Source organism: Octodon degus, unplaced genomic scaffold (assembly GCF_000260255.1).
Source record: "Octodon degus isolate 3935 unplaced genomic scaffold, OctDeg1.0 scaffold00126, whole genome shotgun sequence".
Lineage (NCBI taxonomy): Eukaryota > Metazoa > Chordata > Mammalia > Rodentia > Octodontidae > Octodon > Octodon degus.
In genome coordinates this window covers 3,388,081-3,413,640 of record NW_004524702.1, presented here as the reverse complement: position 1 = coordinate 3,413,640, position 25,560 = coordinate 3,388,081, and the positions used below count along the sequence as shown (strand labels likewise).

Here is a 25,560-nt window from a genome sequence, read left to right as displayed (position 1 = left end):
GTGGGACAGAAGCAGCCTAGAGAGCTTCCTGTGGAACAGAGCAGTGGGCAGGGACACAGAAGCAAGGCTTGTCACCTGGTGAAGAGGACATGCTAGATCTTGGGCCCTTGGAGAGGTGGGGAGACAGAAAGCGGGAAACAGTGACACTGGCTGGGGTCCCGGAGCAGCAGCAAGACCAGAGAGGAGCCGGAAGGAGAAGTCGAGGTCCACTGCATGGGAAGGAGCGGCCAGGGAGAGCCCATGGCTCCAGGGCCTGGTGCAACGGCCCTGGGGTGGGACTGAGGGTCAGGTCTGGCTCCTGCCCGTGAGCAGCTTACCTGGGCCCTATGTTAGGAGCTGCAGTGCAGTGTTGCAGCTGTTATGGCCCTTGGGGGGTCGTCATGGCACCCGAAGCCCAAGGGGTGTCGAACCTGCAGTCAATGATGTGGTGAGAGGGCTGGGAGCAGCCAAGGGTCACAGGAGGGCCCTAGTAATATGTGGGCCTTACTGTGTGAAAGCAAGGACACCTGCTCCTTTTCCCATTGCGTTTGGGCCTGGGCTTCTAGGCCATGGGCTAACGTTTAACCCAGAAGGTGGATTCTGCCTTGAGGGGACTTCAAGGCCTGCAGAGACTCACCCCCAGACACTGAGGTGGGGGTACTAGGAAGAAGCCTTTGGCTGTGGAGTGGGGGTACAGGGACCCCATCTGCCATGGGCAGCCACCTATGTGTGGGGCACACCTTGTGCAGTGGCTCTTCTCTACTGGAGCCAGCAGACCAACTCAGAACCCACAGGAAGGAAGGCGGCCTTGGGTCTGCAGTAAGTGGCGGGCGCGTCCTTGGTCATCTCACCTGCAGACTGTGGCTGGTACATGTGTGTGCAGGGCACCCCGCGCTGTTAGTGACTTACAGACCGGACAGGGCAAGCGTCTTGCCCGGCTTGAGTCGCAGGAAGAGTCCATTTGGCCCAGAGACACAACAACAGGCCGGGGAGAGGACAGCTGTGTCACCAGACTAAGCAGCTGTCACACCCTCAGAGGGGTTCCGAAAAGACCCACTGCAGACACTGCACAAGCCACAAGTGCTCGAAGTGCTATTTCATTCAGTGCAAGCATTTGGGATGTATCTTTTTGTAGTCTTGTTTAGGCATGCCATGATGTTTTTATTGTTTCAGTGAGGCTCAAATCCTGTGACAGAGGGCACAGGGCACATGCCTGTCAACCCAGCACTCAGGATGTTGAGGACCAGAGTTCAAAGGTAGCCTAGGCTCCATTTTTCTCAAGAAAAAATGTGGGCCAGGGAGATGGCTCAGTAGAATAAGCGCTTGCCTGGCAAGCACAAGGGCCCATTCAATCCAAATAAAAAAAAAGAGGGGCGGAGCAGCCCTGGGGAGCCCTGTGGATGTCACCCTCCTCGCCCTCTGGTCCCATCCATAAGACCCACAGGCCCCAGGCTGCACGTGGGGGGTTTGGGCAGGAGAGGAAATGTCTGTCCACTACCATCACCCTCAGGGAGCAGGCCTGTCACACTGACCTCCCTGCACAAAGGACAACCTTGGTGACAGGCAGGGAGGCACCAGATCTGAGGAGCGGGCTTCCCAGAAGGCGCATTTCAGCGCTCAAGTGCTTTGTTTTTCCTTTTCTGTTCCCCAACTGTTGCTGGAGTTACACAAAGCAGCCCCGGCCCTCTGCCATCAGCCCCACTGCTCTCACACAGATGTTTCCTCTCACGCTGCTGGCCCTGGGTCAGCAGAATCAGGCCTGGCCACACCCCTGCTGCACAGCTCCAAGAACACTGGGCCAGCAGTCTCCATGTCAAAACCAAGCCCAAGAGACCTGGAAACGTGACCCCAGGGACCTTCGCTCAGAAAGGTCCTTGGTCGAGCTCTGTTGGTCTCCACAGAAAGATCCTGCATTAGGTAGGCCTTGGGGACAGCAAGATACCAGTGAGGGCTTTGCTTGGGGGGCTGACATTCCTAGGCATTTTGTCTTTAAAGGCCAGCAGTAGGGCTAGAGAGATAGCTCAGTGGTCTAAGCACCTGCCTGGCAAGTACAAGGACCTGAGTTTGATCCCCAGTACCACATACCATGCCGGCACTGGAACCTTGGATGTGCCTATAATCCCAGCACTGGGGAGGCTGAGACAGGAGGCTCACTACAAGCCTGAACTGCATAGTGAGACCCTGTAATAATAAACACATTTAAAAAAAAAAAAAAAGTCAGCAGTGGTAACTGGCTACAGCAGAACATGTCTGCTAGGGGAATTCTAAGACACCTGACACTGTGTCCCTTGGGAAATGACTCAAGACTCGGACTCGAAAATGGAGTGATGGCCTCTGTCCTGCTAAATACAGATTCTTGCAGATGCAGAGTGGAGCTGTGGGGGGACACAAAGCTGGGGCTCTCAGGAGGTCTTCAGGAGCAGCCACACTGCCCCTGGCCCAGGGAGTGCAACAGCCTGTCTCCACCCCCGGCTGCCTCCTCTCCTGGACGGCATCACTGGGGCCACAGCTTCCAAGCGACCCCATAGCTGTGTTCCAGCCAGCTCTACACTTCAGCGCCTGTGCAGCCGGGCAAGAAGCAGACAGTGGCCCTGAAGGAGACTTCCCGCTGCCGAGTGGTGTGCCGGGCTCCTCCGCCTCCAGATGACCGCAGGAACCTGCACGCCCTACTGAAGTCCTGTTGCTCCCCATTGCCAGCCAGGTCCTCAGCTTTCTCCCAACCTGAAGAGCTCCCAGGAAAGGTGGCTGCTGACAGCACTACTTCAGATGCTCCTCTCCCAACTTTAGGCCACATTATCTTTGTTTCCAGAGGCTGCTAAATGCTTGCAGACAGGACAGCTGAAGGTCTGCTCTTCATCTCATTGTCCCTTCGTTTCCTGATGGCCACCCCTTGACTTTGGTGAAGGACTAGGACTGCACCTTCCAGTTCACTGCAAACTTCAGGCCAGCTCCAGGCTGCCCCTCTCTGGCTGCGGGCCAGGCTCCCTGCAGGAGGGCCCTCTGGCTTCTCCCCCAGAACTGGAGAACTGTGCCTGGGTCGGCCACCCCTCCAGGGCAGCTAATAAAAGCCAGCAGCACTAGAGCTGGGCCTGGCAGACCACTCACAGCAGTCCCCTTGCTGGGGGTGGAGGAGGGGCACAACACTGCAGAAAGAGGCCCGGGTCCTCGCTGCTGGTCGCCACACCTGTGACAGGGCATTGCCAACTGCTGGCCCCACTGGGGCTCTGCTGCCTGGACCACGGTGGAGCCCATGATGCTGAGTGGTAGGGTCGGAGGCAAGTGTGCTGAAGGGTCCCTGGGGGTGGCCTTGGGGCACAGAGGGAGGGGCTGGGGCGGGTAAGAGAGGACAACAGGCCTGACCCTATCCAGAGGCCCCCTCCACCCTGGATCAATCACAGCATGGGCAGTCCAGAAGCAAATGCCTGGTGGCCAGAGCAGTGCCTCTGTGTGTCTCCGTGGTGCTGCCAGCAGAGACACTGAGTCCCCTGGGGCCCTGGGCTGCACATGCTCAATGCATGGAGGTGCAGGGAGGGGATGTCATCACACAGAATGCCACTTTCCAACACTGTTCCTGCCAGGGACCAGCATTTGGGGTGAAGACAGAGGATGACCACGTGTGGATTTGCGCTCCTGCTCCCCTCGTGGGCTGGGCTGCTCATGTTTCCAGAGGCAGAACTCCTAGGTCCAGGGGCATGCACGTCCCTAAGGCTCTCTACACCCTCGGCCCAGGTCTGCTGGGACCTAGATTGGTGCTCCACAGGGTGGACCCAGCGAGACCACCACCAACAGAGAGCGAAGTGCAGGCAACCACAGGCTCCTCAAGGCCTCAGGTTTTGCAGGCTTAAATTTACAGCTGTGCAAAGCCCGGGGAACACAGAAACTGCAACCTCGCCCTGCCACTTACGTAACGTTGCACTCCTTGGGTGGCTTCCACACTCCTCCCTGACATGTGTACCTAAAGGCCACCAGAGACAGCCCGGCTATGCTGGGAAGCGCTGCCCAGTCTGCCTTCAGTGCTCTCTTGGCCCCATGAAGAGCCATGAGCTGGTACTGAGGAAACACGTGTTTTGTCTGCAGCTGTCCCTTGACTGGCTGTCCAGGTCCATAGGCTCTACGCTCTGGCTTGAGCTATGCCTCCCTTAGTGTGGCCACTGCCCCAGCCTCCTTGTGTGCAGAGTGGGGACAGGCCTGTGCCCTGTTGGGGACACTCACTGGAAAAGGAAGATCAGACCCAGACTGTGCAGGTGACTGGGCAGCCACCACACCCTCCACAGGGCAGCTCTCCCCAGGTGGTGAATCCCGAACACCTTCCTCTGGTCCTCCCCAGCATGAGCCAGGGCCTCCAAGGCTGCAAGATCTGCGTCGAGTTTTCCCTACACTAAAGCAAAGCCCACTCTACCCGGGAGGAGCAGAGCAGAGGCTAGGGGTCTGGCCCGTCCTGCCCTCCCCAGGGTGCAAGCAAGCTGAGTAATCAGATGGCAGCGGCTACAATGCTGAGAAAATGAAGTCACAGGAAACCCTGGGGAGCGGTTACAAAACCCAAGGCAGTTTTCAAGCGGGAGTGACCAGAAGCCTGGCTGAGGACCAAGTGGCCCAAACCCTGAGCGAGGGCTCCACCCACCCCTGCTCCCTACCCAGCCCCACTGCCACAAAAGCTCAGGGAACTTCTGCCACTTGGGACTCTAAGAGCTCCGAAAAAGGCCTTTTTCAGTAGGCACTGCACTTCCTGGGGGCCTCTCCTGGCCTCTCCAGGGCTTTAGCTGTGAACTGTGCAGGCACCCCAGGAAGCACTGGATGAGGAACTGAGCCACAACACAACAGGCCCGAAAATAGACTTTTAAGTTTAAATTCACAACTAACAAAATAAATACACAAAGCAGTTCACAAGGAAAAGGAAAGCAGGGTGCGGCGGCACAACCTTCTCATGCTGGCCACTGGCTGGGGAGCAGGCAGTCCAGGAGTTCGAGACCAGCTGGGACAGCACAGCTCTTGAGACCTGATCTCCAAAGAAAAGAGGAACAGAGTCCACTGCAAGGCTGTGTCCATCACCCCAGGAATCCCACCTTCGGCCTCTCGGGGCCCAGGCTCTCCTCCTTGTGCAGGACGTCCTGCAGCGAGGCATGCAGCACCTTGCCCACACGCTTGCCGGTCTGCAGGACAGGGAGGGCAGGAGAGGGGGCCTGTGAGCTCACACCAACCAGGAGCCCCTGCACTGCCTGCAGGCTCAGCTCAAGTCTGTGGTCTTCCTGCGCTGCTTCCCTGGGCACCTGCCACAGCACTAGGTTCTTCTGGGTCTGGGGGATTACTGTATTTGTTTTTGGTGTTGAAGACTGAACCCTCATGCCTTGCCACGTATACACTGTACCCCTGATCAGCCCCAGGCCACTATGCTCTTTGGAATACCAGGGGTACACAGCTGTAACTCTAGCTACTCAGGAAGCCGAAGATCACAAGTTCAAGGCCAGCCTGGGCAACTTAGTGAGGCACCATCTCAAAAAAGCAACCAGCCCCACTCTGCCCTGGCGCCTTGGCCAGGAAGCCAAGATGGCCATGCAGGAAGACGGCTGGGGAGAACCGTGAGCAGCCAGGACCTCCCTGGGGCTTCCGGACAGAGAGAGACCCATGGGCATGCACAGTCCACCGTGCCCATCCCGGCTCCATCCACACCAGCCTTCCAGACCTGGGGAGATGTGGGATCAGGCTCACTCTCCCGCCCCGGCCCTACCACCTTCTGTTTCCCTCTAACGGACAGGAAGCAGCCAGTCGATTCCCATCAAATCACAGAATTTTAGGATCTGAGAGCTGTAGGTGATTCTTTATGCAATCAATGGCTGACACCGTCACACAGAAACCAGGGAACTGGGGTCAGAAAGGGGCGGGGACCTGCTGTCTCTTACCTGCTTCCCAGTCCTACCCACAAGGCCAGGTCACTAGCTGCGCCCCTAGCTTGCAGCCTACTGCCTGGCCCCACCTCACCTCCATCATCTCGAAGATGCTCTCGGGGTCCAGACTGCCCTTCCCCACCTTCCTCATGCACGTCACCACCCCCTTGCTGGTAACCGACACCAGCAGGCTGGCCAGGGAGCAGGCCTCCTCCTGGAGGGTAGCGTCCACCACGTGCCGACAGCCAATCTGCAGAGGGAGGGAGGCTGTGTGCACCCTGGGTCCCTGCCCCATGGCCTGCTGACAGGGACGGGGAACAGGGAGCACAATGTTTTGCAGCCAAGGGGAGCAGGGCAAGACACATGTGTGGTCATATGATGTTTTGCTCAGTGGTGCACAGAGGGCCCTGCTAAGGGACAAGACCAAAAATGAGACACGTGTAGATGGCTTGCTGGGTCCCAAGCACCTGTCTGCATGAGTCACGCACTCTGGGTCATGAGGGGATCCCAGTGGAGCGATGCCCGACTGAATGTAATGGGCCTCAGGTGGTATGAGCCAGCTGCTCGCTTGGGCAGTGCTGGCACGGCAGCCTCGACTGCACGCTGGGCTGCGAGCCCAGCTTTCTTGACAGGTTCACTGACCTGGTACAGCATCTGGGGCCATGGAGGGGCCGCTGCTCACTGCCCTCGCACCGCTCAGCCACTTCAGCCACCAGAGCGGAGGGAATAAAGGATGGGCTGGGCACCACGGGGAGGGCTTGGATGTGAAGGGGCCGCGGAAGCCCTGCTCCCCGTGCGCCCAGCAGGCTGAGAGCAAGCGAAGCAGGAGCTATGGGGAGTGCGCCCTGCGTGGCCCAATCCCTGGATCTGGGCTTGCACTACTGTGCACTTGTGCCACTCTAACTGCCACGCATTAGGCAACCCCAGCAGGCGAGGCCAGAGGCGACGAGGCCACACCTTGCATAGGGTGACCACACAGGGCACGTTCTCCACGCTGAGCTGCACGCAGTCGTACGGGTCATCAGACAGCTCGACTTCTTTGGAGCCCTCCTCGTCCTCCAGGACACGAACCTTCGGGATCCTAGAAGCAGAAGCACAAATTTCCACTGACAGGAAGGAGGAATGAGGCCATCTTTCTTTTGGGATAAGAACGGAAGTGGGGACCTCCTGCGGCAATACGTCTGTCCTTCAGCATCCCTGTCCCTGTCGTTCTTAGAGCACACTCAGGGCAACAGAACAGCCTGGGCTGGACCCTAGGTGGGCAGCTGCACGTTCCGTGCTGACATCCAGCCTGTCTGGCTCCTTTCGGTGCCCACATGGAGCTAGCCAGCAGCCTAGAGGTGCTGAATTCCGCCACTCCTTCACTCCTGCTGCGGGTGGGACATGACTCACGCTCCGGGGTGGTGACCTTGGGTGAGGGCTAGGCCGGCATCTGGGATGAGCTCAGCAGGGAGGCTGGTTGGCCCATGAGGGGAACACTGTGGTCCCTAGGTCAACGTGCCCTCATAGCTTCTCACGGAGATGGGTTTAGTTAGCTCTGTGTGTGTGTGTGTGTGTGTGTGTGTGTGTGTTTCAAACTATATACGTAGCCTAAGTTCACTAGGGAATATCTAAAATGCTGACTCAGGTTAAACTGTCCAAAATATGATCAAAGAAAAATCTTAGTGACAATTTGGGGAAGCATATTAAAAAGAAAATAAAAGTTACCACAGGTAAAATACAACATCAGGCAAGAAACAGGATGTCAAAATGGCAGAGAATTACTTCCTTCTATGCTGTGCGGCTTTGAAGCCCCACGTCAGGCCACTGAGGGTGTCCACCCTGTGAGGAACAAACACCTTCGCTCACAGGTACAACCTCTTCCTTCGGCTCCATCCCTGTCAGTTTCTGACCCTGAGGCCGAGCCCACTCTCTGAGCTCCCCCCACAAATAGACTTGCTTTCAACTGCTATGAGCCCCTTTCCTGTCGAGAAAGACATTCACATAATCAGGAGTCAAAAGAAGCACCGGCTCTGGGAGGGCTCGGGGGGGGGGCCTCTGTGCCAGGCCCCTTCTGGGAAGCAAGAGCCACAGAGGCCCGCTGCTGCCTGCTCCTGATGAGGTCACGGCGCAGCAGCTCCCCCACGCTGGGCCCCCACTTCTGGACAGCGCACAATCACGGAATATGTGCACTGCGGCCACGTGCCAGGAGACAGCAGCCACTTCCCTGCCTGCGGGGCTGGCCAGGACAGCCAGGCTGTGGCTGGCGCCTTCTCTGCAGTTGTCTAATACTTTTCTACATAACACATGTCCACTAATGAAAATAATACAAAAATAAACACAGAAATTGTGTCCGTGTTTAAGACAGGGTCTCATTGTGTAGTGCAGGCTGACCTTGAACTCACTATGTACCCAGGCTGGCCTCAAACTCTCAGGGATCCTCCTGCCCACGCCTCCCAAGTGCTGGGCTGCACTCCCTCATGTTTACAGGGCCATGTGAGCTCCAGGTTCCAGCAAGCACACGAAGCGGTTACTGAAGACCTACCTTGTGTTGAAGAGCGCGGCCTTCACAGCGATGGAGATGGCGTCAAATAAGTTTCCACCACACTCCAGCAGCTAAGAGACAGGACAGAGGAAGGACAGTGAGCACCACTTGGCACCTACGCGCCAGCCAAAGCGAGGCCCAGTATGTGTTCGTGTAACACATGCTGTCTCTCTCATGAGACAGAGCACAGGGCCGTGTACATCCTAGTGCCAACACAGCACCTGCAAGGCCTCGCAGCCTCTGCAGCAGGGCCCACGACCGCCTCTCCTGGCACAGCTCCAAGCTGCTTCCTGCAGGAATGCGCTGGGGTGGAAGGTACAGCTGCCACCAGGGCCACACACATCCTAGCAGCTCCCTCGCTATGTGCAAGACTCGCACAACCGGACTGTGCACATGCCTGAGGCCCAGAGCAGGTCCCATCATGAACCCAGGCCACAGGCCACGTTCTGTCCAAGTGCCTCAGAGCATCTGGGTCAGGAAGAGGAGCGGGCTGGGCTGTGTGCACACAGGCCGTGCCCTCACACGACCACACAAACTGCACGCCGGAAATAAATCACAGCGCCTGCCTGGTCCCAATCCGGCCACCAGACCGGATTTCAAACCTCACTTCAAACCTGTCTCTGGATTTGAGATGAAAGCTAGTGAGCTCGCTCCCATCCAGGCTGAAAGCAAACACTGACTTAGGGGAATGACAGACACTGGTCCTCCTCACTGAGGATACCAATTTTAAAATGTTCTTTTGATTAAGACCTTCACAGAAGACAACACTTCTAAAGTTCATGTCTATTTCCAAAGTTAACCCTTTAGAAGAGAATGTGTAAGGACAACCCAGGTGCCAGGCGTCTGCAGGAGACAGGGCAGGAAGGGCAGCCACGTGGGTCACTGCCTGGAAGTTCCATGCAGGGAGGAAGAGGCAGCCTCTGGGGTGAGATGACGGCCTGCGTTTTCATCAGCTCTGCAGAAGCCTTGAGAACAGGACAGAAGGCTGCTGCTGCTCGCGTCCCAACTCCAACTCTCTCGGAGGGGAAGGAGGAGAAGACGCTGTGGTGATGCATGAGCTGGGCAGCTCAGGGCCGCGCTGGCCCAGGTCACTGGGTGAGCACTGGGGCTGGCCGTCCCTCACCGAAGCCAGTCCTTGGTAGGACTCCCAATACAACGTACATCCTTCCCCTTTGTCAGGAACCAGGAGAAGCCACTAACTAGTGTCGCATTCAGAGCAAACCTAACTGCTGGACAACGACTGCCAGCCCTTCCCCCTTGCTGGTGCTGAAGCCCAAACTCTGGGCCTTGCGTTAAGCACAGACCCTTCCACTGAGCTGTACCGCAGCCCAGGTCTGTTCACTGTGCTCCGTCCACCAAATTAACTTAATATCCAGAAAGCGCTAGCTTGTTTCACGCGGGAGCAATGCTGAGAGACGACCAAGCTCTCTCGCCAGCAGACCCACTCTGCCCACAGCTCTACACTGACTGCATCCCCTGGAGAATCTGCTGGGTCTCGTGGCCTTGATCTGAAGAGGAGGACATGGTTACTTTTCTCCAGGATCATAGAACTAATGGAAAGGAAGAAAACAGACTGTTGTGGTTTGTGTCTATTTGTCCCCCCAAAGCCTCAGGCAGTCATGAGGTGCAGTTCTACAGTTTGATTAATTCGTGATCCAAGCCTGGGATTATGGGTGTGAGTGCTCCACCCAGCCTGGGGTGGTAGCCTGAATGTAACATAAGGGAGAGAGAGAAACAGACTTGCTCTCTGTGGCCGCTACTCCTCCCACTTGCTCTTGCTCTTTGCTGCTGCCATGAATGGATGTTCTCTCCCGTGTGCCGTGTGCCGTGTGCCGCTCTGCCTTGGAGCCAGTGTATTTGTCCCAGCAATGAGAGAAGAGTAACTAAGACACAGACCCAATAAGTGCACTGCTACATGAAGATCAACTCAATTACAGCTACAAGAGGACAACGCCAAGCTCCAACAGGTGAGGGAGACAGAGGGCAGGAAGTGGGAGGGCCCAGGTCCCAGCTCTGGCCTGGGAGGGGGCCTCAGAGTGGGTGGGCTCACTGCCTGCTGTCCAGACTGCTGCAAAGGAAAGTGGCAGAGAGGGCACCGCTGAGGAGCTGGGACCCCAGGTGGGACACTCCACTGCTCGGATCTGTTTGCTCGCTCATCATAGCCCTCACTGCATCCCTCTCAATGGGGCCGGGAAAGAGCTTTGGCTCACCGGAACTCTGCCCAGGTCCTTGTCCGATCCAGCACTTGGTCTTCCCTCCCAATACTTCGGTGGATAACTGCCACGTCCTCACTATACAACAGTGCCACATGCATACTATTTGTAAATGTGCCACACGCTTCTTCACAAGTTATTACCAGAAGCTGTCTGTGCCCCAGGAACCCCCATGGAGGCCAAATGCATCCCTCTAAGAGGGAGAGCAGAGGGAGGGAAGCAGCTGCGTCTCCAAAGCACAGGACACGGCGCTCACCAGCACATCCACGTAGAGGACCCAGCAGTGCTCCCGGGGACTAACGCACAGGGACTTCAGGTCCACGCTGCTCCGGTTGTTGAATATCCGGCAGAGGGTGTTCGCGATCTCCGTGCCGAGGTCGTCACCTCCACGGCCTTCGAATTCAGGGGTAGCATTGGCTGAGCTACAGGGGAGGAAAAATGCCTGCAAGGTTTTTCAGATGCCAAGAGCCGGGGATGGGCTCCACAACAGGCTCCCGCAGGGTCCCTGAGGTATGGAGGACAGCCTGGGCAGAACTTGACCAGGAGGTGGGAGGACCGCACCTCCTAGGAAAATTGAGGGAGGAGCGTGTCTGCCGCCTGGCCACAGCACACTGGTGAATGTCATGCAGGGACTTTCCTGAGCGCTACCCAAGCCACCTTTAGCCCAGAAGAAACAAGCACTCTGGCAAGAGGAAGCCCATGTGGAGGGAGGGGCAAGGAACACTCTTCTCTGGCAGCTCTGGGCAGTGAGCTTGCTCAGAGGGCTGAAGATGCAGATGACAGATGCCAGAGTCCTAGCATAGCCCAGAGGCTGTCATGCTCAAAGGAAGCTACATGAAGGCAACAGGAAGCCTGCCAGCTGATGAAGTGTTCAGTTAGCCCCTCTGCTTGACAGTTTTCTAAAGAAAAGGAATGTTTCTCTATTGGCCTTTTGATACTTGTGTCCAACTGCTTCCATAAAGAACCCACAAGACGCACATTTGTCCCTCTCCATACCTCAGGAGGGTTTCTGTGGAGATCACTGAGAGTTTTGGCCTGACACACCTGGACCTGTGTGTCCCGGGAGGGAAGTACCACGACGGCAGGAAAGGTAAAAAAGCAAACCAGCTGCCGCACCTTGGACTCTGCAAAACCACACATCGAGGTCTTCCAATCCCTCACCTATCAAAAAAGTACTGGTTGGGGAGATGGCTCAGTGGGATAAGTGCTTGCCTGGCAAACACAAGGGACTGAGTTCAATCTCTGGATCCAAAAAAGTACTGGTGATCAAGAGACCGAGCCGGGGGACTTCCATGTCCCCATGAGGTAGGAGAACTGGCAGTGGGAGGGTAGCGTCGAGACCAGGGGTGAGCAAGCGCCAAATGGCCAGGAGAGGGGAGGTGCCTTCCCGCTGTGCCTGTTGCACCTGGGCTATCCGAAGGACTCACTCAGTGTAATCTAGACATCAGAATGAACCAGGCCATATGAAGTAGTACACACCTGAAATCCCAGGTACTGGGAAGGCTGAGAAAGGAGGATCAAAAGCCTGAGGCCAGTCTCAGCTGCAGTGAGACTCCACCTTGACAAATAAAAGGCACTAGGGATATAGCAGTAGTACAGTTCAGTCCCAGCACTGGCTCTCCCTAACATAAAAACATAAAAGAAACCCAGTTAAAAAGTAAGCAAGGGGGCTGGTGAGATGGCTCAGTGGTCTAAAGCACCTACTTAGAACAAGCTTAGCAAAGCACAGGGACCGCGGTTCAATCCCCCAGCACCACATGCCAGCCAGCCCCGCCCCCTGGTGGGCTGAGCTGGCCACACACACACACAAATAAATAAAATTAAAAAAAAAAAAAAAGTAAGCAGGAAGGGCTGGGGAGCAGTAGATGGCAAGGCACATGCCTGTAATTCCAGCCATTCATGAGGCTGAGGCAGGAGGGTTACGAGTTTGAGGCCAGTCTGGCCAACTTAACAAGGCCATGTCAATAACACTGCACCTGCTGGGGCCAATGCCCAGGATCTCCACCAAAAGAAAGAACCCATTTGTGTCACACTACCCAGTGCTCGATCTTTGACCCCCACTCCACTTCAGCATAAGATACTGAGTCAGGAAAGGTACGCAAGTCACGCAAGGTCATGTGCCCAGGAGCCAGGCACTGAGGCCACCTGGCCCCTGCCCACACGCGGGGCCTGCCCTCTGACACCAGCACCCTTTGCCTCAAGAGACTAAGTGCTGTTCTGGAGCACAAATGCAGGCAAGGAACAGCCCAAGGCAGCACTAGTGAAACGTTTGTGGGTAAACACCAAGTTGAAGGGCTGGGAGAGGTCACAGACTGGTAATTCTAGCTCCCTGATCCTGTTGTACCCCAATATAGCCTTTCTGTAGGCTTGGGAGGAGGGTTGGCACAAAGCAGCTGCTTCCTGCAACTATGGTGAGCAAATCCACTCAGACCCTTCCTGAGGCAGGCCCACCAGCTCTCAGAGCTGCGGACATGTGGCTGCTCCAGCTCTCTCCCCCTGCACCTCTGCTCTGCCCATTCCACTCCTCCTGCCGGGACCTCTCTGGTGTAGCTGGGGTAGCCTGAGCACAAGGCCGCAACAACCCAGCATAGATTCTGGCCTCTAGGTCACTGTGCTCCCGCACACCCAGTCGACCTGTGATCTGCAGAGCCTGGTGAAGGAGCAGCCTCCTGGGGACAGCAGGCTTACTCTGTCTCAGCTTCCCCACCTTTGGGCTAGTGAGCTGCAGCACACCGAGCCTTCCACTGCGAACTTCTTCACAATGTTTCTGGAAGTGACCTAACTGCACTGGGACCGCTTGACTGTGACCCTGGCACTCGGACTCAGGGCCACCAGCTCCCAGCAGCAGGAAGCAGGCGGTGGCCCCACCCACCAAGAGGTTTCAAAGATCCTGGCTGTGTTTGTGAGGATACCAGAGACCACATGGAAAAGTAGTTAGAATCAAAGGGGAAGTGACAAGTGCTGGACCCGCTGGGACATTCATGAATAAGGCCCAGGGCCTCTCTGAGAGGCTGAACAGTTCTGAAGCCACCGTTGCTCAGTGGGAGGGCTGAGAAGACCAGGTGGCCTGGAACCTAGTGGCAGCCACAGCAATGTGCAGACTTACTAGACACTTCTTTTTGGGCTAAAGACAGAAGCAACTCCAGCTTCCAAGTTCTTGTTTCAAACACCTGGTCTCAGGCTTCCACCAGCAAACCCAAAGCCAGAGGCAGGGCTGGGAGGCCTGGTTTTGCTTCCAGGTCAGAGAGTACAGCCAGGCACCTGTGAGCAGGTTGGGTGTGGACAGCAGGCACTTCCTGCAGAGGCTGGGACCCACAGAGGCTCTGCAGGTCCCATGACACAAGGTCAAGATGCGGAAGCACTGTCCAGTTGGGTTTGCACGGTAGCACTTCAGGTAGGCAAATCCAAAGGGACATGAATTAGCAAAAAAGCAATTAGCTTCCTGAGACCGCTCTACCTCTGGGAACTTAAATAATGAAAGCCTGGAAGCTGCTGCTAAGGAATTAAATCAAGCTAGACCTAGAGTACCAGCAGGGCCCCCACCTCACACCACTTACAAAAGCCAGAGGCTAAGGGAGTGAAGGGGTGTGAGGTGCCAGAGGCCACCCCTACGTGCCTGGCAGGGCTGCAGATGAGCCTCGGCAGTGGCAGGGGCTGCTCCCTAGAGACTCGGGAAGCCTCCGATGATGACAGCACCAGCACAGCTTAGCCCTCAGCCCCTCCTGCAGGCCACCTGGGGACAGCACAGGCATATGTACACAGTGAGACTGAGTGTGGCACCTGCGCCCCTGGGCAGCTGCACAAGAGCCACAGCCTTGGCTGTCTCCAATGACTGAGGCAGAGACAATGAAGGACAGGGAAGGAAAGCAGACCACTGTCCTTTGCTCGATCATGGTCCACTGCCTTGGTTCAGACAGGTCTAGGTCAGGAAAGGCACCATACACCCTTCATGAGCAAAGGGATAGGCAGGGCCATCTGTGCTCATGCGACAAGCCGGCTCTGAGGGGCAACCAGGCTGCTGAGGAGGGCTGGGTCTGGCAGGGGCAGCAGAGACCCCGGCCAGAGATCAGCATGGCCATGCCGGGCCTCTAAGGACAGCCCTCAACAACCGGCCTCTTCCAGCTGCACAGAGCAGACAGAACAGAGCTGGGCAGACCCAAGCTAGTACTTGGAGTAGTGACCATAGGAAAGACCGTAGGAAAGTGCACAGTCTCCATTCGCCGCCATGCCCAGGGGCACTATGAAGACTAACCCAAGTCTGCATCCTTGTCACCAAGTACAGAGCTCCAGAGAGCTCCCAGGGGGCTCCCTCAGGCATTAGGCGCTGGGCTCTGAGCTCCACCAGTAGGACAGGGTGCCTGGACCTGGGCCTGGGCTGTGCACGCATGCTCTCTGCCCTGTGCCTACTTTCCCTGCGGTCTGGGGCTTTGCCAGGGGAATTGGAGGATGCCTGTTGTCCAGCCCTGAGTAAAAACCCCAGTGCCGAGTCTCTAACAGTGGCCATGGCAGAAATGTTGCAGATGAGTCGCTCACTGTGTTGTCCTTGCTGTACTGAATCTCAGCACACACCAAGTCCTGTCCTCCCAGCACATTCATGTACAGGTGGCCTCGGAGACCTGGATACAGCAGCACCGTGACATGCGCACACCTCACAGGGCCAGTGGACGGCCGGCCAGCCTGCCAGGTCTGTCACTGACACCCAGCATCAGAAAGGAGGGTTACAGACCAGGGAGGGAAAGGATAGGACGAGTGCTCACAGGCGCCATCCCCGAGCTGGGCACTGCTCACTTTCACTTCTTCCTTACCCAGCTTTACCTCCCTACTTAACTCAGGCACAGACAGAGGAAGCCATCGGAGGACACAAAAGGAGGTGCAGCTGTGGCCTGGGCTGGCCCGACACCCTGCAGAACACCTGGTGAGCTGCCATGCTAGCCTGAGGCCTCGTATGCCAAGGAAGTCAAGAATAGCTCTCTGCAGAGCTAGAGCAGGCAAAGGTGGGATGCCGTAGACCAAACGATCCTCACCACCCAAGGTTGGCACTCGCCCAAGCACTGTGACACATTTGGCTCAGCTTGTAAGTGCTATGTACAAGGTGGCCAGGCTGTGTCCTTTAGCTCCAAACGGGGAAAACTGGGCCAAACAAAGTTACTCAGACAAGGGCAGGACTTTTGTGCAGACCTCACTGCACCAAGTTGGCAAACACCTCCTGGAGAGTCCAGGGCTGAATCAATGCAGAGAAAGTGAAGGCTTTTCCTAGCCTCGTGCTTTAAAGCTCTGGTCTCTAAAGCACTTGTGCAGTACTGACCAGTCAACAAAGAACTCCAGGTAACCTTCGTCCGGCTTTTCCAGCTTTGGTGTCCCCATTTCTGCTTTTACCCCTACCAGGATGTCTGTGTGGCCCTGTGGACATAGGCAAGAAGGATCCTCAGTCAGGTGGGGCAGCCAGGACCCACTGCTCCTGCTTCTAGATGGACAGCCTTGAGAGCTCTTGGGATGCGCTGAGGCGGGGTCTCTCAGAGCAGACTGGCTCCCCAGGGCTGCCCACAACTCCAGCTGGGCAAGCTATGGACATGGTACTCACCAGCTTGACTCTGGCAGAGCCGCTGGTGTTGGACACCACATCTGTCTCCACTTCCACACATCGGTAGTCCTCACAGCCACGGCCATCAACACGGAGGTCTTCCTATAATAACCGACAAGCACACTAGGCTAGGCCTATGTCAGCAGCAGCCAGCGAGACTGACTCACTCGTTTATCCTGGAGAAACAGCAGCACATCCCTCCTTTCTCTTGGTGGGATTCTGTCCGGGCTATGACCTTGTCTCAAAAAGACACACACACACACACACACACACACACACCCCACAATGTCTCTACCATCACACACCAGCTTTTAGGATCCTGAGCAAGCTCCTGTTTCTTCATCCACAAAGTAGGCACAACCCTACCTTAGTTACAGAAGAATCCAAAAGAATCACTTACAGGCACTGCCTTCCCAGGGGAACACAGGCATCATCTCCCCTCCAGAATAGTGCTCCTGGGCCTGTATGAGCTCACTGAACCCTTACAACTCACCCTGGAAAGAGGGTATAAATGAAAAAATCATGTCACCAAGCTTCAATCTCCTGTTTGTGCCAGAGTGGAAAGAGAATTCAGCCCAGAGCTTTGCCACACAGCCAGGCCATCCAGGCCTATTATAAGCAGTACTGGGAAAGGAACACAGGACCTTTGTACTTAGCTACGTTCCTGGCCCTGTTATTTGGGCACGGCGGGGGGGTCTCATGAGGCCACTGAATTGCCCAGGCTGGGCTCCAACATGAGATCGCTCTGCCTCAGTGCTGGAGAGTGCTAGGATCATGGTGTGCAATACCACACCCAGCCCTGAACCGCTTGGAAGGACCTCAGACTCTGGTCTGGTCCTCTAGGCGACCCCTCATTTGCCCTGCTTGGTCTTATCCAGCAGCTCAAAGCTCCTGGAGAAACCAGACTCAAATACTGTCCTACGAGAAAGCAACTCCCAGGAAAGGAACTTGGTGCAGTGTAGCTTTGGAAGCCCAGGCCCAAAACACAGCCTGCGAAAGCAGATGTTGACCGTTGCACTTCCAGGCCTCCCAACAGCCCTGAGTTCCTGTGAAAGGATGTTGATTACACGGGCCTCACTGTGTCCAGGCACAGGGTTCTCCGCCCTACAAGGCTGGAGACAGCGAGGCTAAAGAGCAAGCATGTTGGGGCCATAGCAGATGGAGCGACTGACTGCTAACTTAATTTCATAGTTGAGAATCAGGCTTGCGCCCTGTTCTTAAACTTTCTTTCTCTTCTGGGGTGCCAGCCCAGGTTTGAACCTGTGAGGGCCAGCTTAGCACCCAGGTTATGGTCACAGCGTCCTACAGGCTACCTTGGCGAGTCCACTGTGCCTGTCATTCTGCAACTGCCACATAACTGAGTCACCATCTTCCCTCAAGAGAGAGCTCAGAGGTAAGGGTGTGATTCAAAACCATTTGATCCATATGTGGCCAGCTCTTCAGGGCAGGAAAAACTAGCAGGCATTCTCTTGCTAGAGGCTCATCTATGATCTAGGAAATACTTCAAAGAAAAGAGTTAGAGGGCTGGAGAGATGGCTCAGTGGTCTAAAGCACCTACTTGAAACAAGCTTGGCAAAGCACAGGGACCACGGTTCTATCCTCCAGCACCACATGCCAGCCAGCCCCGCCCCCTGGTGGGCTGAGCTGGCCACACACACACACAATAAATAAATGTAATAAATAAAAATAAATAAATATTAAAAAAAAAGAAAAGAGTTAGAGGGGGGCTGGTGAGATGGCTCAGTGGTCTAAAGCACCTACTTAGAACAAGCTTAGCAAAGCACAGGGACCGCGGTTCAATCCCCCAGCACCACATGCCAGCCAGCCCCGCCCCCTGGTGGGCTGAGCTGGCCACACACACACACACACACACACACACATAAATAAAATTTAAAAAAAGAAAAGAGAGAGGGGCTGCTTGGCAGGGCAGCACTCGCCTGGGCAGCACTTGGGAGCCTAAGGCAAGAGGATCACTGCAAGTACTAACTAGAGAGATCCTGTCTTAAAAACCAAAAGGGGGTGGGGTGTGACATAACTCAGAAGACCAAGCGCGTGCTTGGGCAAATTCAGGGACTGGGGTTTGATCCCCAGCACCACATGCCGCTCTGGCCCAGCTCCTGGGTGCACTGAGCCAGCTGGGAAGACCAGGCACTGTGGCACACACTTGTAATCTCAGCCCTGGGGAGGTTGAAAACAGGAGGATCACTACGAGGCTTAGCTGCATGGTGAGAATTTGTACCAAACACATTTAAGGGGGGGGGGGTGACAGGTCATGACGTGATAGCGAAAGGCACCACTGTCTCCGCGCCTCCCCAACACGAGATGAGGAAAAGCTGAAGAAAACCGAGCTCGGCCTGAGGAGGGCGCGAAGGCTGAAGGCGCGCCCCGGGGACGAGCGCACTAAGGGACGGCCCCAGCGGCTCCCACTGCTGCAGGCCGAGGATCGAATCTCAGCCACCCGAACGGCTGCTAGGTCACCAACCCGGAAGGTACCCTCGTTCCCAGAGCCTAAAAGCCCCTCGCCGTCGGTCGGACTGGGGCGGCACACGCGGACGCCGCGCCGGTGTCTCAAGGCCAGCCCAGTCTCGCAGCGGCCTGGACGCTCTTGTCTGGCGACCTGAGGGCCCTCGCGACCCCGACCAGACCCGGAACAACCCGGTCCACCGCCGCTGCAGCTACTACCTGCACGCCGTGCACGATGTACACCTTCTCCGCCTCGCTCAGCGACACAGACGCCATACTGCTCAGCCTTTCGCGCGCACACGTCATTCGCCCGCGCCGCGCACGCGACCTCACGTCATCAACCTGCGCCGCGGCCGCTCCTGTAGCCGCGGCCGCAGCCAGCGCCGGGATCTCCATGGGCTTCTCCTGCGCGCCGCCGGGTGCGTGGCGGAGCCCGGCGAGCCGCGGCGCCTCGTGGCGAGGAGTCATCGCCGCAGCCCGAGGCCAGGGCCAGACGCGGGGACGACGGGGGAAAGCGGCGGCGGCGGCGGCAGCGGCGGGAGCCCCACCGGGGGTCTGGGACTGGGAACTGCCACCGGCTTCGCGGTCAGTGAGGAGGAAAGCTGGGCCGGGTGACGGAGCCCGGGAGGCGGGAGGCCGGGCCGTCGCGGGTGCGGACGCGGGGTGCAGGTGCTCGGAGCCGGGGTTGGAGTAACAGGGGCAGAGGGGGGGGGGAGAGGAGAGGACCCCCGCTCCCGGGGAGGCTACTGGATGGGCCATTTCCTGGGTCCCTGGGATGGTGAAGGAGATGAGGCGACGAAGCCGGTTTAGGTCACTCCGGATGGGAAGGGTCTGGGCCCAGTGTGGAGCTCCCTCATTCCGCCCTAGGGGTGGACCCCCTTCCCTCCCCCGAACCTGGGCGCAGGATCTCGCAAGGCCCCTTTGCTTCGGTGGTCGTCGGAGCGTGGTCCCAGAGAGAGCAAGAGGGGAGGATCTGGGTAACTGGCGACACGAAGCGCGCGGTGCCCGGGCCGTCTCCGCACTTCCGGAATCCCCGGCTAGGTGGATGGGATCGCCCGGAGCTGAGGAGCTGCTGGAAGAGAGCAACGCCCAGTGGCGCCCAGTGACACCCAGTGGGAGTTGGGGCCTCGTACACCCAGACAGGATACCTGCAAGGTGAAGCTGGGGTCACCGAAGGGGCCCGCGGAAGAGAAGCAGACAGGGTACAATGCAAATTTTAAAGGAGCCAAGCAGATGAATGAGGGGAACATTAAACCAAACTGGTTGGAACTTCCACTTTTTTTTTTTTTTTTGGTACGGGGATTGAATCAGGACTTTGGCGCTGAATGACCCCCCAGTCCTTTTGTTCTTATTTTTATTGTGAGATAGACTCTTGTTAAGTCTATAAATTGCCTAGGCTGCGCTTACATGTGAGATCCTCCTGCCTCACCCTCCCAGCCTGCTGGGGTAACACGTGTACAGCAGCGCATGCAGCAAAACTAATGCTTTCTTGAGTTTTGAGGAATCTTCCCTGCTCTCAAGAGTAAAAGTAATCCTTGTCACCTTAATCATGAAAAAGCAGGTGTTTTGCCAATAATGGCTTCAAATATAGTATCGCAGATCACTACGTATTGGGTACTATAGATGGGCTCTTTGCTAGCTTTGGAACCCTCCAGTGAGCAAAACACAGCTTCCACCCAAAGACACTCTCAGGTCAACAGAGATGCAGAACATGGTGGTCAGAACTAGTACAGTGCCATCAGTGGGTGTGATGGAATTGGACAGTGTCTGAAAGTTACAGAGAGGATGCACCTAACCACGTTAGCCACCTCTTGTGCCTCCACATAGCTCTCTGCAGAGTACCTGAGGGGGAGACATCTTGTTGGGCTGGGCTCTGCCTCCATAGAATTGGGAGCCATGAGACTGGAAGGGATCCTGTCCTAAGGAAGGCGCATGTGCCCTACCAAGGGTGGCAAAGAGAGATACCTTGTGTGGCTGGACGGCAGTTCTGTGTGAGGGACTCTGGGGCAGAAGAACTCCTGGTGTTGTAAATAGTGTCTCATGCCAGAGAAAGCAAAGAATAGAAGTGGCATTTTAAAGCTAGGTTGTCTAAAAGAACCAAGGTTGTTAAGGGTGACGGCAAATTGAAAGATCATAGGAGACATGGGAAAAAAATGAGTTTGGATACCATGAAGTTCTTTGTTTTCTGTTCGTTGCTGTTAAAAGTGTATTCCATAGAGTTATTTTTGTCTTTTTTTTTTTTTTTTTTCTGAACCAGGGATTGAACTCAGGCCGTTGCCTGCGCTTATTCCACTGAGCCATCTCCCTGGCCTAGAGTTATTTTATTTTATTTTTTTAAATTTTATTTATTTGTGTGTGTGTGTGTGTGTGTGTGTGTGTGTGTGTGTGGCCAGCTCAGCCCACCAGGGGGCAGGGCTGGCTGGCTGGCATGTGGTGCTGGGGGATCCAACGGTGGTCCCTGTGCTTTGTTGAGCTTGTTCTAAGTAGGTGCCTTAGACCACTGAGCCATCTCTCCAGCCCTAGAGTTATTTTTATAAAAAGCTTTTCTGTATGTTTTTGAAAATATGGAAGAGATAGGGAGGTAGCTCAGTGGTAGAGTGCTTTCCTAACATGTGTGAAGGCCTGGATTTAATCCCCCAGCACTGCAAAAGTGACAAAAAAGTAACAATTTAAAGTATAGAACAGCCAGGCATGATGGTGCAGGCCTAAAATCACAGCACTCAGGAGGCTGAGGTGGAAATGTTACCAGTTTGAGCCACCCTGGGCTACATAGTGTATCCATTGCTAGCCTGAACTATGTAGTGAGACCCCGACTCAAAACAACAAGAAAAGATTTGCTGAAAGTATTGAGGTGTATTTGAACCATCTAAGAAGTGACAAAAACAACCTCACTGGAGAAGGGTCTGCAGTACTTGCTGAAGAATGTTGAGTGTTGTCTTGTGTGTTAGGCTAAGTAGGTTTATAGAGATGCAAACAGCTGAGGAATCGTGTTAAATTCCTTGCTGAAAACAATGGACCTTCACTAATCATTCTACTCTTCACCAAGACATTCTTAGCACTTGTCGTGATAGTGTATTAGATGTTTTTGAAACCCATAAATTCAGTTTTTTGTTTTTTGTTTTTTTAGTTTATTGAAGTAATTCTAAGAACATATTAGAGCCCCCAAAAAACCAAGATTTGGGGCTGGGGAGATGGCTCAGTGGAATAAGCGCTTCCCTGGCAAGTGCAAGGGCCTGAGTTCAATCCTCGGTTCCGCAAAAAAAGAAAAAAAAAAAATCATCAAGATGCCAGGGACAGTGTGCTGTTGCATAACTCATTGTTTTTCCATCACTGAGAGTCTTGGGGCAAATACTGTTTTGCAGAAGTGTCTGTCCTGAAGCCCCATCCTGCCTTAATCTTCTTAAACACCGTTTGTAGTTCTTAGTATGTGCCAAGCACCTTACAAAGATCGAGTCCTTATAAGGACTCTGAAGCCTGCTGTATAGATTAGAAAACTGAGGCACAGCAATTCAATACCTTGAGCAAGGTCACAAATAACATAACCACCTAGTAAATGGCAGAGCCAGGATTCAGATCCCTCCATCCAGCATCCACACCTTCCCTCCTGGCTGTCCCCTTCTGCACCTCCCCCCACTCCATCTCAGTCACCAATGTATTATCACTGTGCTATTGGTCACTGCCCTGAAAACCAAGGTTAGACTTAATTCCAAAAGCTGGAGTCTGTTCCCAGCCCTTGAATCTTTTTCTAGAGGAAGGTGGAATGTGCTGCCAACTGACACCCATATCTTTTCATATCTGTTTCAGCCCATCCTGTTAGATAAAGAAAAAAGCCTGGCATGGTGGTACACACCTGTCATCCCAGCACTCTGGAGACTGAGGCAGGAGGACTGCTGTGAATTCTAGGCCAGGTTGGGCCACATAGTGAGTTTAAGGCCAGCCTGAACTGTGTAGCAAAACCCTGTCTTAAAAAAGAGAGAGAAGTAATGTACAGGAGGGTAGCATGTAGCCCCCCAGTTAAGAGGCAAGCTCGGCAGCAGCACAGTGAGCCTGTGGATCTGGTGCGCAGAGGTATGTGCGGGGAGCCAGTGCCCGGCCCTGGGTTGTACTCCCAGGATGGTCAGCAAGTGGCTCTCCTGCCAGGAAATGTGTGCCTGCCTGTGGTTGCTGGAGTGTCCTCATGGGTCTGAGGAGATTGGAAACCCTGAACACCTGCCTGCAAGGAAGTAGGATTTATTATAGCTGGGGAACCCTTGAACTAGTGCAGGAACAAGACAATAAAAGAAAGAGCTCAATTGAGCCCTGTGGTAATTAGAAGAGCGGCCGGCTCTAATGAGGTGCTAATTGTGCAGGGCAAGCACGGAGAGCAGGAGGGAAAGCTGCTGGCTGCCAGGCCAGCATGGCGGAGCAGGAGCAAATCCCTAGCCTCCGTTAATTAAAGCTCTGAACGCCAGTTACGGAAGAGCTTGGGGCGGTGTGTTGGGTTCATGGTAGTGAAGTTGCAAAGAGCTCTTGAAAGCCCAGCAGGGGCTGTCTTATTCCCCCTCCAGTGTGAGGCCTTTTCCTTTCCATGTTCACCATTCGCTGGCACCCTAGAAACGCATAAAACAAGCTTCTGTTTTCTCTATAGATCTGTTCCTTTCACTTGGTATTTGTCTTCTCTGTACCTTGTTTTAAAGATTACTAGATGGGGGGAACCACCCGCTCGGGCCCCCTCCTGTTCCTCTCTCGGGACAGGAGCTTTCTTTCTCTCAATAAATATATTCTGCTCATAAAAAAAATAAATAAATAAAATAGATTACTAGATATGGTCGTGGTCTGGCCAGTGGGCCCATCTCTTCATTGAGGCATTAAAATTTGAGATTATAGTGATAGAAAAATCAGTAGCAGGACATGGATAAAGTCCTGGCTAGAGAAAGGGTCTAAGCCCCACGTGGCTGTGCACATGTGTAATTCCAGGTCTAGAGAGGCTGAGGCAGGAGGGTCGTTGTCACCTCAGTGCAACAGTTACATTAGCGAGTCCCTATCTCAAAAATAACCAAAAAATTTCTAAAATAGAGGGAGGGCCTCAATGTGTGTTTCACTGTAAGAAGCTGGCGGGGTGCTCTGCCTTTGCTCTGTGGAGCATTGTATACGAGAAGGTCGCATATCCTGTCTGCCAAATAGAGAATGTTTGAACACACATGCCCATGCTGATAGCCATACGAAGTCTGAGTGAGGGTGGGCGTCTCAATATTGACAGATGCAGGGTCTGCTCGCTTCCTGATTTTTTTTTTTTTTTTTTGAGGCAGGGTCTCACTGTAGTTCAGGCCAGACTTGAACTCACTCTGTAGCGGAGTCTGGCCTCAGAACTATGGCAATTCTGCCTCAGCCTCCTGAGTGCTGGGATCACAGGCATGTGCCACCATGTCCAGACAGTTTTGCATTTTAAAAATTAGCTTTCTTTTTTGGAAGCAGATTTCTTTTTTTTTTTTTTTTTTTTTTTTTTTTTTTTTTTTTTGTGTGTGTGTGTGTGTGTGTGTGTGTGGCCAGCTCAGCCCTCAGCCCACCAGGGGGCGGGGCTGGCTGGCATGTGGTGCTGGGGATTGAACCACGGTCCCTGTGCTTTGCTAAGCTTGTTCTAGGTAGGTGCTTTAGACCACTGAGCCATCTCACCAGCCCCTGGAAGCAGATTTCTAGAGACAAAAAGCCAAGTTGTTCCTGTTATCAAATGAATATGAGAAGGTCCATGTTGCTAATTTAATATTCACCCCAACACAATTGAAATGCCAGGAAGATTCCATCTTTTCAGGGTCTCCACAGCAAGCCTTCAGGGTAGAAAGAGACTTGCTGATTGAGCTTGGGGCTTTCTGTGCTCTCTGTTCTCACTCCTGTTCAGCGCCAGTGGGGACAGAATGTCTGTGGATGAGGTCAGTTTCTTGCCTTAGCAGCCCGTGCACTGCAGGCCAAGGTCCTGCTGCCACAGAGTCTTGACTTTCCTGGAGCAAGTGTGTGCTTCTGCCAAGCATTCTTAGCCAAGAATCCAGAACAACTGGTTGTTTAGGAGATAAGGATCTCTAGTAAATAGGCTGCTGGGCTTGGGGCTTTACCACTCTCCTGCCTTCCGGCTGGAAAGGAGTCAGTTGACCTTTCTAAGCCTCACTTGAATCCCAGATGGTTATCTTGCAGGGTGGTAAAACTCAGAATGGACCCTGACTATGCAGACATTTGAATACGGGAAATGCCCCTGTTTAACTTTGGGTTTTTAAGACTTTTCTCAGTTTACTTTGTAATACTTCAAGTATTTGTTTTTGATTTTGAGGACTTTTTTTTTTCCTTAGGTCTTTTTGAGACAGACTCACTGTGTCATTCAAGCTGGCCTTGTACCCACTTTGTAGCCTAGGCTGGTCTTGAACTCACAATGATCCTCCTGCCTCAGATCCTCCTCCTCGGCCTCCTAAGTGTGTGTGCGCGCCATCAAGCCTGGCCTTACTCAAGTATTTGGATTATACTAAAACAATTAAATGAATGAACAAAAGGAAATAGTAATTACATGCCTTCCGTGGTTGAAAACACTAGATATACTCGGGAAAACTGCTAACAGAGACAGTTATGGTGCGATTCTTTTTGAATATTAGAGAACAGGGAAAGGAAGAATAAGGATTCTTGGCCTGGTATAGCTCAGCGGCACAGCACCTGTGTGCTAAGTGTGAGTTTCATGAGTTCCATTCCCAGTACCAAGAAAAAAAATTAGGGGAAAAAAAGGTAAAGATACAAAATCAAAGAAACTAACAAAAAATGGTTGGCTTTGTCCCAGAGCACAGAGGGCTCCTGAAATCCTGGCGCTGCTAGATGCCGCAGCCTCAGGGCTTAGCCCTTAGCTGGAGAGGTCCCTTTCTTTCATGGGACCAAGGAGACTGAGGCTGACTCCCCTGAGACCAG

The 25,560-nt window shown here is 54.4% G+C and overlaps 2 protein-coding genes across 5 annotated transcripts in view; one reads left to right on the top strand and one right to left on the bottom strand.

Moving 5' to 3' along the window:
- Positions 1–4,795: 4,795 nt before the first annotated feature.
- Exosc7 (exosome component 7) lies at positions 4,796–19,130 on the bottom strand. Its single transcript, XM_004640668.2, has 8 exons — positions 18,862–19,130; positions 16,180–16,281; positions 15,904–15,998; positions 10,855–11,020; positions 8,386–8,456; positions 6,819–6,942; positions 5,956–6,111; positions 4,796–5,129 (listed from the first exon to the last, which is right to left on the bottom strand). The coding sequence occupies exons 1-8, from the start codon at positions 19,108–19,110 to the stop codon at positions 5,025–5,027; spliced, it is 1,068 nt and encodes a 355-aa protein (XP_004640725.2). The 5' UTR covers positions 19,111–19,130; the 3' UTR covers positions 4,796–5,024.
- The window catches only part of Zdhhc3 (zinc finger DHHC-type containing 3), a 37,584-nt gene continuing 31,068 nt past the window's right edge, over positions 19,045–25,560 (top strand). For 2 of the 4 annotated variants that reach the window (XM_023700761.1, XM_023700764.1), the window contains exon 1: positions 19,132–19,227. The gene's annotated coding sequence lies outside the window, so the exon portion shown is untranslated. Of the gene's footprint in view, positions 19,228–25,560 lie in introns of all 4 variants that reach the window. The other 2 variants (XM_004640667.2, XM_023700762.1) reach the window with 2 other exon arrangements.

Coding starts and splice junctions, on each gene's coding strand:
- Exosc7 (XM_004640668.2), bottom strand. CDS start 19,110: ATGACTCCTCGCCACGAGGCGCCGCGGCTCGCCGGGCTCCGCCACGCA. Junction 11,021..15,903: donor CTGGAGTTCTTTGTTGACTG/GTCAGTACTGCA, acceptor CCTCCCCTGTAG/CTCAGCCAATGCTACCCCTG. Junction 6,943..8,385: donor GCCGCGCTCTTCAACACAAG/GTAGGTCTTCAG, acceptor TTCTGCTTCTAG/GATCCCGAAGGTTCGTGTCC.